The following is a 14,886-nucleotide window of genomic DNA, read 5'->3' as shown; positions in this document are numbered from 1 at the left end:
TCCGCGGCTCATTATTACCAAGGTGCATTTATTTTTAGAAAAATGGTACTGCTTATTTTCGTAAAGTGAATATTTTTATTAGTCACTTCTAAAATATTTTTATTACTCACAACATCAAATAGAAGTCAAATATAAATGCATATATTTATATTTATTAATATAGTAGGCAAAGAACCACCTTGCTTTTTTATTTTAAAGAAATGTTAATAATGATACACTGTGCGACGACTTTTTGAATGGGACGTTTTGTTAATGGGACGCTAGGTACGAAAGGTGCCAGATTCACATTTTTTTTAACCCTTATTTGACAAAACTTGAAACCTATGTTCTTTAAAAAAAAATTGTGTGAATTTATTTTTCATTAAGCATATAGAATTTTTTCTAAAATCTTCTACAGGAAAATAATTTAAAAAAAAAGAATTTCAAACTTTAAGAGTATCATGTTTTTAATTTTCTGTATAAATCAAGATAATAGTTTTTAATAATAGTTTAAATTTTTATAAAATGTTCCTTACTTTAATTTGCTTTCAATATTTTTTGCCATTGGCATTTTGAATGAATTAAGAAATTTTGTATTTAAAACTGCATTTTTGTAGTTATTATTGAAAAAAATCTCTAATTTTATATTGTAAAAGTACGAAATTTAATAAAAACAAATTAAAATAAAACACGTAAAATATAGTTTCGATTTGCATAGAGTTATATTTTGTAATTTCTGAAGTAAAGATTTTTTTTGTAATTTTTGGTTTTAAAGTTAAAATGATGTAAAAAACATTGATTGGTAGATTCTAATAAAAAAATAAGTTTACTCCTAAATATAATATTCTTAAAACTTCTTCAAAAGTATTTCAATGTGTAAGAAATAAAAAAAAATTAAAACAATTTTTTAGACAATAATTTCTATTTAAAAATAAATGTACGGCACTAAATAAAGTAAGTATCATTGTTTTTTATTTTTATTACAAAAATACAATCTTATAATAAAATAGTAATGCAAAAAAAAAGAAAAAAAAAGAAAAAAACAATCACTTGTATCAAGAACTAGTAAAATTAATAGTACTTATTTTTGCTTTGCATGAGGAATCATGTAAAACAACAAAATACTTATAATTTTCCGTATGAAAAAAAAGTGAAAACTTACTTTTCACTAAATTCAAAATCGTTACTTTTTGCTTAGCTGGGAGCAAAGAAATTCACCTATTTCTTGTTAATTTATTTTTTAATATTATATTTACGTTTTTATTTTATGTATGTTTTATTTTTTGCATGGTTCATTTTGCGCATGTTTTATTTTAAGTTTTATTTTATTTTTTTTTAGTCTGTTTGTGTTTTATTTTATTTAATTTTAATGTGTTTAAGAGGATAAATAGATATTTTTGGTTATCCTTTAAATTATTACCAGGCTTACCGAAAAGTACTCAAAATTTTTTTTTTTTGCATTCTAAATCTTAATTTAGTAGGCGTGTATTGTGTAAAAATAGATCACTCTCACTACGAAACCAGATGCCACACAGACAAATAATGATTTTATTTCCTTTTTCGTATCCTGATACACATCAAAATCAGTAACATATTGTATAAAATAGAAATTATCTTGGCATATTTTAAAACGGAACTAAAAATTCTCTTCATTGATAAATCTGTCAGTTAAAGATAACACTCACTCATTCATATCTCACTGCTTTTGACTCAAACAAGAAACCTCCATGCATTTCTAACATATTTCATGCGTCACATTTTCAGATCAAAAAAAAATTTTTTTTCCCTTCTAATTTTTTTTAATTGAGGGATATTTCTTAATTAATATATATATATATATATATATATATATATATATATATATATATATATATATATATATATATTCATTCCTGATGCCTTAATTACAAGCAAAATATATCTTGGTATTTTTTAGTAATAAAAACCAGTCTAATAGTTATTAAGTCTAATGGTTACTATGTTAGATTATTTAAATTATATTTGCTCTAAAATATAAAATCCCCCAAAAAAGTAGTTTGAAAAATGTCTCATTCGTATTCAAAAATTTAATCAATAATTGATTTTGTAAACTAAAGAAGTTGCAATGATGAATAACTGTTTGTCTTATATCAATAACTATAAATAAAGTGCAAATTTGAAAAACTACTGTTCGGAAGTGAGCCGTGTTTGGAAGATGCGTTCTTTTATGCAGAAAAGGAAACAGGTATTTCACGTTGTATTTCATAATCATAAATTATTAAAGTGCTAAATGTAAAATGTTTCACTTATTTTGACCTAAATTTATGGAAAATAATGAAAAAAGTCTGAAAAATATGTTTAACAAAAATTCTGCGTCAAAAGGTTAAAATAATGTGCGATTTTTTTTTTTAAAATTTAGGTTACTTACTAATCCTAACATTTAAACGCTTACCATATTTAAGTTACAGTTTGATACAATTGTAAATTTTCACAAATATTTTTTTAAAAAAAATTTAGCAAAATTATCCAAATTATTTAAAACCGATTAAAATTATCATAATATATATTCAAGAAATGAATTCTGACCTGGATGGTTAAATTAAATGAGTGTATTAAAATAAAAGAGTATAGATACCAAATAAAATTTGTCGTTTTAATACGCACAAAATTAGTGTAATCAATGCTCAATTATAATTAATTAAATAAGTTTATTATTATATTTACGTTAAATATCAAAATTGGTGTTCAGCAAGCCAAGCTAATTTGATTTTTTAAAATTTCGTTTAATCTCTTATTGCAATTGTGTAAATTTGATTATAAACTCCTATTAATGCTTGATTTAAAAATAATAAAATAAATAAATGAAAAAAATGGAATTTTTTTAAAGTTGTCTTTTTTTCATTTTTTGAATGACTTAAAATTTAAAGCATCTAAGTGTTGTAGAAGAAGTTGAAAAATTTGGAACGATTTTACAAAATATTACTGATAAAATTTTTTTAAAAATTTATAATAAAGCAATAATTGAAAAATTTTGAGAATCATTATCTATATCAGACAAGACGTTAGTTTCGCCTTCAACCTCGAAAGTCGAAAACTCCCGGAAGTATCTATACATATACTCTGCACAACTTCCATGTTAAAATCGAAATATATTTTATTTTCTATCAGGGGAACTAAACTTCGTAGAATAATAAACAAAGTACCATGGGAAAACATCTGCTATATTTTTAGTTGAGAAAAAAAATTGTTTATCTAGGATAAAATAAATTATCGAAATTTATAATTTTTTTTTTTGAAATTTACCAAAATGAAGTGGATGGTAGAGTTAAAGTTCGTTTAACATGTAAAATTTTAAACAGATCGTCAGACTCAATTAGGCTATAAGTCGAGAAGCGGATTTTGAGAGTATTTTATCAAGCAATTTAATTATTTATATACATTATAGAAACTTACTGAACAATTTTCTCAGGAGCTTTCACTGTTTTACTTGTTTTGGAATTCTTCAAGATTTTAACTCGCTCAATCACTAACTTAAAATTCACTAACTAAATATCACTAACTTCACAAACGGGAGCCGTGGTGAAGGGAGCGCTCTTTACGAGCGCTCGCTTCATAATGAAGTGAATTTGGTTCGAATCCCAGCGGTGGCTTGTTGATGGGAATTCACCACCCGTCTCGCACCGACTCTTTTGCTGACAAAAATATCCTCAGTGGTAGACGGATTATGGGTTAGTCCTTTTGTGATCAGGCTAACCTGGGGAGTGATCATGATTTTCCTCACCATGTAACGCAAAGACGGATTAGTTCCACCATCAAAGTCCTCCACGAAGGTAAATTTCTCCTAATACTTGTTACCAATCGGGATCAAAATTACAAATTTACGGAGTTAAACATTGAAGTCGTAAATTCAGAATCGGTTGTTCAATATCAATATCGCTTGTTCAATATCGATTATAAAATAAAATAAAACCTCACAAACGCTGTTACCGTATTAAATTTTCTCCCTTTTCTTTAACATTTAAAATAAATCCATATATGGTCTGTTAAAAGCAACATTGTTAATTATCGTTTCTTTTTAAAAATTTTGGGTAACTGTTATTTTTTTTCTTCTTTAACTTCTAGAATAAAGAAGAAAAAAATATTAACTTGGTATATTAGTATTATTGCAGACTATTATAAATATAACTTATGCAGATATTATAATTTATTATGTTATTATACATGATTATTTTTTATGACTATTATCATGATTATTTTGATTATTATATAAACATTAGATGCATTTAGAAAAATTCAAGAAACTACATGTTAGGACGTTGTTTATCTTAAAAGAAATCACTTCTAAAACTCTATCCTTAATTAATGAAATCATACTGATTATAGGCTTGTTATCAGTTATAAGATGACGAATGTACATCCCTGGATTATTTATGCTACGGCGCGTTATAAGTGTTATAATATATATTTAACGAGCACTCATATTAGTTGATGTATTATTGATTGATTTCATCTTAGTTCTGTATATTTAAAAATAAAAAAAAATAAAGTATACTTAAGAAAAACATAAAATCTGCATTGTTTATGTGTAAAATACAGATCCTCATGTAAAAAGAAAAATGCATACCAGCTTTGGTAAGTTTACACTTTATTTGTAATTAATGTAAAAATATATTATTTCTGTAATATGAAACACAAATAACAATAAAAAATACCTTAATTTTAGTAATCTTTTTATCTGCTCAATTTTTTAAAGTTATTAAAAATATAGTGTTATTTAGGAAATTTAGTATTTATCATGCGCGATTTTAAATTTCAGCAGCAACAAATATTTCGTCGCTTTTATAGATTTTACAATTTTAAAAACCTTGTATGCAGTTTTAATTAGCCTAAAATTGAATAGATTTATTATTTTTTTCAAATTTGATTGGACGTGCGATTAGATTTTAAGAAAATTGCCCCTGCCCTTGTTAATTTTTTAATAATTAAGTAGTTAATTAATTATAGGCATTGAGGCAATAATTTTTATTTTCTAAAAGAAAATATCAATTTTAAGCTATTGCTGTTAAGAATGAATTATCAGTTCCATTCACAAAATTTTTAATTTCTATGATTAGATAAAAAAAACTAATTAGTTTTCATTTAATTAATATCTTGATTAAAATTTACATAAAACGTAAAATGCGGTTGACAAAGTTTTCAGGGACATGCCCCCTCAAAGATGAAGTTATCAAAAATAAATTTTTTTTGCAAATTGTAAAATTTCTTAACTATTGCAGATTAACAATATCATCATACATGTTTTCGAATTTCCGACATAAGTTTAAGCACATAAAACTCAAAGCATTCGAAGGTCAAAATTATTACGCATTAAGTAAAAATAAATTAGTATACCCCTTATCATACGCGAAACACGTTTTCGTTTTGTTTCATTGTTAGTAAAGTTCAGATTTAATTTTTTTTCTTCTCTGTAGTTAGTTTGAAATATTAATTTTCATTCCTTATTTTTCATCTCCATTTTTTTCGGGGGGAGTTATGATGTGGTTATACAAATATGATTTGTATTCTAAAGTAGCGTTTGTAGCAGCGCGACATAATTTTAATGCTTCAATTTTCTTTACTACTGTGATAAAAAGTTTTGCTTCGTATCTTTCTGAAAATTTAACGAACAAAAAAAATTTTTTTGTTGATATTTACTGCTCAGTAGGGGATTGTTTAAAATAAGCGTGGGAATTGAATGAACAGTCTTAAAATTCCTTTAACTATGTCTTTTTTCCTAATTTAATTATAATATTTCGTAGAGGATAAATCTACGATTCAACAAATAATGCGAGTTACATTAGGTGAGGATTGTTCGGTGTTGATTTCTGTAGTAAAGTGTCCTACATTTTTCGTTTCAAGTTCAAAAAAATAAAATTTGTTATAATTTTTTTTCAGAAATTCTACAGTGAATTATTAAGATGCCGTGCAATTTTTTCCCCTTGTAGTTCTGGAAGAAAAATGCTTTCAAATTTTTTAAGGGAGAGGCTCTGATGTTGCTAGTGCAATTACTGTGCTGAAAGCTCTGCTTTAAATAATCATGAATTGATTCTGTGATATAACATAAAAAATTTTTAAAAAATATCAAATCCGTGACAAATTTAAAACCTCCTTTAAAATTTAAAATCACCTGTCAAATTTTTAAATAATATAAGGAAAAAATAATTCTCAAATTGCGTTTAAAAAAAAAATTTGTTTTGTAATACTTTAAACGAAAAATATAAAACGTTTCACTTTCAAAAAACGCGAGGAAAATTTTCAGTGGTGATCGAAATCAATTTCAATTTTTCTTTTTAGGTATGACGAAAATAAAGTTATTTCGTTCCCTTTTAAGTGTATTTGAAAAAACGTACTTTTCAAATTTTTTTAATTGATTATTATTTTTTTTAAAAGTTTTTCTTGCGCTTGTTTTAGTCGAATAGTCAGCGAAATTTTAAACATGGAGTCATAAAATGAACTTGACGCAGTCAGGAAAGGATTAAAACTTTTATTTTCATCAATCACAGAGCGTCAGTTCAGTTTTTAAAAACACTTCATTAGTCGAGAAGCAATCGGAATTTCAATTGACGATGGTGATTAAATGTCGATAAATTCTGCTTCTCGCGATAAAAAAAACCATTGAAATTTACATTGACATCAAGCACGGATGCTCCAGTTTGAGATTTGCGTGTTCTAACTAGTCTAACATTAGAGACATTTTGCATAGCGTTTGTCTTACGTTAATTGTAACGATAACCTCTTTTTTGACTCCTAAGTGGCGCTGCGATTGGTAGAAAAAATATTTGTGCAGTGTTTAATAGTGTTTGAGTTAGGGGACGGGGAATTGATCAACACCTCGTAGAAGAAGGAAGGCATTTGCACGAATAAATTTAGCAGTCCGACGTAACAAACATAAACTATACAGTGGGGAAAGTACAGAATATGTCACTACGTACGGGCTGCTAAACTGCGCGGTGGGGGGTAAGTACGAAAGATATCACTACGTACGGGCTACTAAACAGCGCTGTGAGGGGAAAAATACGAAAGATATCACTACGTACGGGCTACTAAACTGCTCTGTGAGAGGAAAATACGAAAGATATCACTACGTACGGGCTACTAAACTGCGCTGTGAGGGGAAAATACGAAGGATATCACTACGTACGGGCTACTAAACTGCGCTGTGAGGGGAAAATACGAAAGATATCACGACGTACTGGCTACTAAACTGCGCTGTGAGGGGAAAGATATCACTACGCACGGGCTACTAAACTGCTCTGTGAGGGGAAAAATACGAAATATATCACTACGTACGGGCTACTAAACTGCGCTGTGAGGGGAAAAATACGAAATATATCACTACGTACGGGCTACTAAACTGCGCTGTGAGGGGAAAATACGAAAGATATCACGACGTACTGGCTACTAAACTGCGCTGTGAGGGGAAAGATATCACTACGCTCGGGCTACTAAACTGCTCTGTGAGGGGAAAAATACGAAATATATCACTACGTACGGGCTACTAAACTACGCTGTGAGAGGGAAAATACGAAAGATATCACTACGTACTGATTACTTAAGGATCGGATTTCTCGTTTATACCCTTGCGAGAGTATAGTAAAAAAAGATCAAAATAGTTTTGAAACCAAAACTCTTTTTTTAAAAAAAAAGCAGAATGGAAAATTTATAAAAAAAACGGAATTTAATTCAGGAACTGTTATAATTTCTAGGGTGAAAAATGAAATAAATAAAAGGATTGTGTACTAGAATTTTATGTCTGGTCGAAGGATGACCATGAAAGTTATCAAAACATCCGCACGACACGAATTATTTTGGAAACTCCTGTATATTACGTATATCCTCTCCAGACGGCAGTATTGCATGACTGGAGATAAATAGAATCGGCGGCAGCAGAAGGTTTGCGGCATTTACGTGGTCAACCCGAAAAACCACAAAAATCATTGTGAATTCTCTCTCCTTCAAAAACACCGGTTGACAGCTGCCTTATTATTCACCTTAAAGAGTCGCACTCTTCATTAACAAACAGGTGGTTTTTACCTTTTTACCTCCCCCCCTCCTTTTTTCAGCTACCTGTTGACTTTTATTTAGTCTATGCCAAAAAAATTAACATTGTATCGAACTCAGAAGATAAAAGCTCAGATTGAATTTAATAATCGGTGCCTTGTAAGCTTAAAGTCACTGTGAGCGTACTGGTAATTATAGAAGAATTAAGAAAAAAAATTGAATGAAAATATCTACTTAAGTAAATACCCCATTTGATTTTGTGTCCTATTGCAATGACAATAATATTTTAAGGCCCGCAATGGACTGATCGCAAAGACACGGTTCCCAGTAGAAAACCGAAGTCAAGCATCACTGGCTGCGGTCAGTAAGCGGGTGGGTGACCACTTTGATCAGTCTGCATAGGGACTGAGGTTGTCTCGTCAAACTGTTCTACCGCAAACTGCTTGATTTCGCGTGCAGGTCATTCGGTCATTCACCAAAGCAGGGGAGCCCATCCCCTCTACAGAGGATCGAGATTGCCATAGTATGTCTTCGATCTGAAGAATCTCTTTGGCACTTTTGAAAAATAACCATATATTTGATAACACAAGTTAAAGTGTGCCAAAATATATGCATAGCATATTTACGTCCTTTTAGGGTGCACCCCAAATTATCAAGGATGTTTCCCAAACCGTCGCCAATATCCCATTGTGTAGTAATAACGTAACGTGGCGTAAATAAAGTATACCTACTTATCTACCTTAAAAAAGTAACTGGTGAATAATAATTATTCGCAGTGCTTGTAAAAACTAAGCGAATTTTCCTTAATTTAGTACACGCATTTTTTCTAGGCGTGAAAAATTTAAATTTATTGTTTAACATGCTTAGATATTGTTATTCGAGCAAATAGCTCAAAATAAGATAAAAGAAGAAAAAAAAAAATTACACGCATTTTCAGTTGTGTCGAGAAATGAAAATGTTTGCAGTTGAAATGCAACATCTACAAACTTGTTCGCATTTATTTATGAATCATTATTTAGGGATTTCTTATTTTAAAATTGAAATTATATTATTTGTTTTCAATTTTGTCCAGTTTAACTGTGCACGCAAATTTCGATTTCTCAGAAACTATGCGACCGATTTCGCTCAAGTTTTTCTTTTTCACGTCAGATTAGATACTTTAAGATAATGTTAAAAAAACTGTGTACCTTACAACTCAAAATCTCTTCAATCATTATTAACTGAAATAAGAAAAGATGAATAATTACTGGATTTTTTTTTTACATGGAATTATCTTTGGATAAACGAATTTTATAATTGTATGCAAAAATTTTTCCATTCGCATAGAAAGTTCTCGAGATATGCGAAAAGTAAAATTAACATTAAGGGGTCCAAACTTTGGACCACACTCTTGACCAAACTACGAGGACCATATTCTCTATTCCTACCTTCTATAGTTCGGGGGTTAGAAGTCCAAATCTGTCCAAAAGGAAAATATATGTTTCTTCAGAGAAAGTGCGTCTTTGCGTCTGATTTCTTAACTTAAAATATGGTCTACATTAATTAATTAGCATATTTGTGGACACCCCCTCGAGCCATTAAAATTGGGTATTGGAACGTGAAGATCATTAGATCAAAAGTTATTCTGGATTATCCCTTTTTTGGCACACTGGAGATGCATATTATAACTTTATACGTGAAATAAAATACTCATAATTAACGTATAATTTTTATACGCATACTTTTGTCGGTACTCGTGCACCAATTTTAAAGACTTCTATAGTTTCTCATGCCAGTTTCTAAAGTTTCATGGACTTAAAACCAGCACTTAAAAACATGCAAATGAGTTTTTCGTAAATGATAAATAATAAAAAATTCATTAATAAAACATATTTATGACGGCTATCACTTTGACGGATGATTTATATTAAACATATTTTTCATAAATGTTCCATTATTTTGAATTAATTTAGGCCAAAATGAGTGAAGAATATTATAGTTAACATTTTACTAATTTATGATTATGAAATACAGCCTGAAACACTGGTGTCTTTTTCTGCGCAAAAAGTAAAACCTTCCAAACACGGCTCACTATAAAACAAAAATTTTTCAAATTCGTACTTATTTATTATTTAGATCAAAGAAAAGCAGCTATTGGTTAAATTTTTGAATTTGAATGAAAGAAAAATTTCAAGCTATTTTTTTTTAGACTTTATATTTTAGTACGAACATAATTTCGATAATCTAACAGATTTTTTTAAGTAACTATAGTAATTATTAACTTTAGTTACTATATATAAAGTTTTTTAGTTCAAAATTTCATGTATTTATTCTATTTATTCCATGAACTGAGTAATTACTTCATTTTGTAAACAAGCATTGTTAAGTATTTGGCATGCTTCTGTCTTCTGCGAATCGATGGAAATCAGTGCCAATGACATCACATTTCGCAATGAATTTCCCCATTTTTTAATTCATAGTTTATCAACAACGAAGTTTATTGTGCACGAAGTTTATTTTGTTCATCTTCGTTTGGAATATATTTATTCTTGGAAAGGTATGCAAATGTTTATCATTAGTAGGTTAAAAAAATAAGCACAGGTTCAGGTTTGCTTAACGCAAATATGAGTTATTTTAATTAATTTAACCGTAACCGAATGAATCGAGAATACAAATTGGAAATTTTTTTTAAATGCAAATCTATGCAAGGTAAAGTAACAATTCTTTTTAATATTTCTTATTCGAGGGAAGGGGTTTTGGACGAATTTCGAAATTTTTATAAATGCAGGCATTGTTTTTTAAATTTTTTGTACTGTTGTGTCTTTAAAAAATATACAAGAGAATGCAAATCTTCAATGAGTCATTTCAAATTTAATTAAAAACTAAAAAAACTAAAAAAAAAAAAAAAGGCTTGATATTTAACAGAAAATTGAAAGTTCCGTGCTTTCAATATTAAAATGTTTTGATTTATTTTGAATAAAAATACTTTAAATTTGCTTTAAGATGCTTAAAAGTTTTTTTTCTTAAAGTATATAATTTAAATTACATATTTTTCCTTTTTATTATTTCTTTTTTAACTATTTATGAAATTTAAATTTTTCTTGCAAATTTCCCGATGACAAATTTAAATAATATAACTGAAATATTTAAATTCAAATTGCATGCTTTGAAAAATATTGTTTGAAGTTTTAAAAAGCATGAAATAATTATTATGGAGAAAAAAAGCCTTCTAAGTTTCAGCATCCTCTGAAGTTCAGTATAGAGAAAAAGCGAAACTAATTGTCACTTAGCGTTTTAAATGAGATAAAGCGGAATTTTTTTTTCAAATTTGAAAGCTAATAAACAATATTAATCTTTTAGTAATAAGAAAAGCTCAGGATTCATAAGAATTTTGTGTTTCAGATCGGGGATAAATCGAGGATATTTTAATTCACGATGCAAATATCTATTAATAAAATAAAAACAGATTCTCGAAACTTTCATCTGCTATAAATTACTTTTTGATCTTTTTTTCTCTGTTTTATTTTTGAATCGATTTTATATTTGGAAAATATTAAATGGCAGTCATTTTATATGTAAAACAGATTAACATCTATCTGAAATACATAAAATTAAAAATAATTTTATTTATTTATTTTTTCTAAAGCTAACGTTTCAGTTATATATTTTTATGATTTTTATGATTACCATAACTGTACAACTTTTGTTCAAAGCAAAATAAAAGCAAAAATAATTAATGATAAGCAATTTACTCATGTCATGACTCGGAGATTCCAAAATTAAAAACTAACATTACGAATTCTTACTTTAGGTCTTTTAAGTGATAATTTTTAAGTGATTAAGTGATTACTTTTTAAGTGATAATTTTACATTTAAAAATGAAATGAATATTCAATAAATTTCAAAGATACACCACTATTAGGTGTTACGTAAGGCAAATTTTTTTAATGATCACGAAAACTTATTTTGAAATTCTCATCATTTTTTTTTACGCTCCATATGATATAATATAATACAATCGGCTTATAATTATGAAAAGAAATATATTGCAGTACATATTCCCTTCATTTATAACATAATGTATGTAAAAAGACGCCATAGAAACATAACTATAAATTGATGTTTTATAGAAATTAAGATTGTTGGAAACTTTAAAAAAATTATTTTGCAATATTTATTTGGGACTCTTGGATAAATAGGTTAAATGCGTTTCTCAGCTGAATTTAATAACTGTTAATGTGTTATCGTATGAGTTAAGTTAATCATTATTATGCTCGATTTATTTATTTTTCTTAGTAACGACGCATTATTATTTATTTAGTTTAAGAAAATGCATTATTAACAAAAACTATTTGAAATGCTTTGGAAGTTCGGGATAAAATAATCAAAATACAATATTAGTTGAGAAAGATTGCAATTTAAAATAATAACATATTAACGATGCTTTCAATGTGATAAATACCACATACATATCATGTAAATCTGTTTAAGAATTATTTAAACAATTCTCATAAAATAGTTTTAAAAAAAAGAAAAAAGAAACAGCCATTTCGAAATTGTTAACAGTGTATATTCGCTCCTATTAGGCTTTATTTCCTTATGAAATTTAAATAGAGTAAGGAATTATCATAACTCAATTATTTGCATAATATTTTTAAAAAAAGATGTTGACAATCTCAAGTATTTCTTCCAACGATCGTTTTCAACACTTTTGATCTAAGTTTGTATTCGGCCTAAATTTTAATATATTTACATGGTTCTTTTTAAATTTTAAATTAAATGTAAAATAAATTCCCCAGAACACAATGCATATACGAAATACAATAATTATTCCACTTAGAATAGCTTTAAAATAAAAATTTTCTAGTCTTTTAAAAGAAAATCTTAAATTTGTTAGGAATTGAGCTGTAAAATTTTAAGAAAAAAACTGTTTCCTAAAATATTACATTCTCTGGGAAATAAGAAATGGTGAAACTAGTATCTTATAATCCGATAGTTAAAATCTTAATGCAATTTTATATTTCATAAAATATCAAATTCTCACGTTGGTATAAAAATATTTTAGATCTATTATCTTAGAAGTTAAGTTTTGAAATCTTACTACAATTATTATATTCCTTATAAAATCATTTTCTCCACTCTAGCATAAGAAAAATTTGTCATCTAAGTTGAACGTTGAAATTTTAATACAATTATATTTCGTAGAAAATTAAATCCTCTTCACTAGCACAAGAAACATCTTAAATTTGTCATCTTCTAAGTTGAGTGTTGAAATTTTAATACAATTATTATATTCCCTAAAAAACTAAATTCGCTACGCTAGCACAAGAGAATATCTTGAATTTTTTAAAAGATAAGCGTTGAAAATTTAAAAATATTTATTTATTTCCAAGAAAATTACATTTTCTGATAGAAATTTTAAATTTGCTACCTTCTAAGTTGAATGCTGTAACTTTAAAATGCTTAAACCATTAAGGGGAATATTGGACTTATAATTCGAGAGAGATTGTTTTTAACGGAGAATATTTTATTTTCTTCTCCCATTTGTTTCCAATGTATGTGAAAGAACTTCTCGAATGAATGAAGATGAGTAAAGGTATGTTACTTCCTACGTGTACTCGTTATCTAACCATCTTACAAAACACGTCTACTCACGTACACACACTTGATGACAACTTTCGTAGAATACTTTCGTTTATGAATTAGAATTCTGTCCATTCATGACGTCAAGTAAAGGAATCCCTGCCAATGAGAGCACTTCATCTTACGCGCCATTCTCATCTGCTCTTAGACGATACGTGATAATTCTCAGCATCCTTTTCCCCAGCCAATGAACGCTCCCTCGTACCTACTTGCGGTGAGTGACGTCAGACTTTCTCCTTTCGCTCAGGTGAGTTAGTTTTTCACCACTTGGCGCGTTTTTCGCTTTTCTGGGCGAAAGGAATTATTTTCGTTCGCATCAACAGGTGACAACTCAAAAAAAGATATATATTTTAATGAGTAAAATGTTTAGGAAATCGAATAATAGGTAGTATTTCTATCAGCCACACGCACTATTATACTTTGTATTAAAGTAAAAATACATAAATTTCTCTTCCCTTTTAAAATTAAATTGCACTAATAATAATAAGTAAATTTAAACTTATGATTTTGCTTGATTTTATTGTTTTAAGAGGACTAAATGTGATTTTTCTCGTTGTTAAAATCATAGACAATCGTGCTTTACATAATTTATTTTGGCCAGACACAAGTTACAAGATTCTGAATTGCTTTCTTGTTTTGTTATCAGACATAGTTTCGAACATCGTTGAGCTGTGTTACTTTTTCTTATAATTATACAATATATTTTATTTTCATTAAATTTTGGTGCATCATACCTTCTTTTGTGCCATTAAATTGTCAATTCAATTAATAAATCGAAGCAATTGCATTCTCTATGAAAATTAATATTGATTCTTTACATTAGCAATAATAAAAAAATGAGATTTCAAATTTTTTTTTATGTATTGCGAACGCAAATCTACAAATATTTCATCTAGTTGTCTCTATGGTTTCTGAGTAATTTAAATTCTTCGACATCTATCTATAATTGGAGGCCGAAACATTTTATAAAAATTATATCGTACTTATTAGATTTCTATACAATAAGTATACACTTAATCATTTTTTACCTCTAAAATTTTACTGAACACTGAGTAAAATTTTAAGGGAAAAATATTTATAAGGAAAAATTTTGTTCTAATATTTATTATTTTACCTATAAATTACTTCATTTGATCTATTTTATTTGATACTTTGAGTGCAACGAGAATCCCTATCTGTTGCATGTGTTTTAATGGATCGATAACCGCACTTGGCGAGGAAAGGAACTCCCGCGGAAACTCCGAAAGTTGCGCACTTGGCAACCCT

General features: G+C 28.0%; 1 protein-coding gene across 3 annotated transcripts in view; it reads left to right on the top strand.

The window, feature by feature from the left end:
- Positions 1 to 14,886, top strand: part of LOC107444955 (uncharacterized) — a 124,621-nt gene that overhangs the window by 86,061 nt on the left and 23,674 nt on the right. Inside the window, exon 1 of one of the 3 annotated variants that reach the window (XM_016059244.4) lies at positions 4,439 to 4,590. The exons of the other annotated variants lie outside the window; for them this stretch is intronic. Within the exon in view, the coding sequence (XP_015914730.1) occupies positions 4,575 to 4,590 (16 nt within the window). The 5' untranslated portion in view covers positions 4,439 to 4,574. Of the gene's footprint in view, positions 1 to 4,438; positions 4,591 to 14,886 lie in introns of those variants that run through there. 3 annotated transcript variants of the gene reach the window in all.

Source organism: Parasteatoda tepidariorum, chromosome 3 (assembly GCF_982258835.1).
Source record: "Parasteatoda tepidariorum strain Cologne lab strain chromosome 3, Ptep-v5.0, whole genome shotgun sequence".
Classification (NCBI taxonomy): Eukaryota; Metazoa; Arthropoda; class Arachnida; order Araneae; family Theridiidae; genus Parasteatoda; species Parasteatoda tepidariorum.
This window is presented reverse-complemented; position numbering and strand designations above follow the sequence as displayed.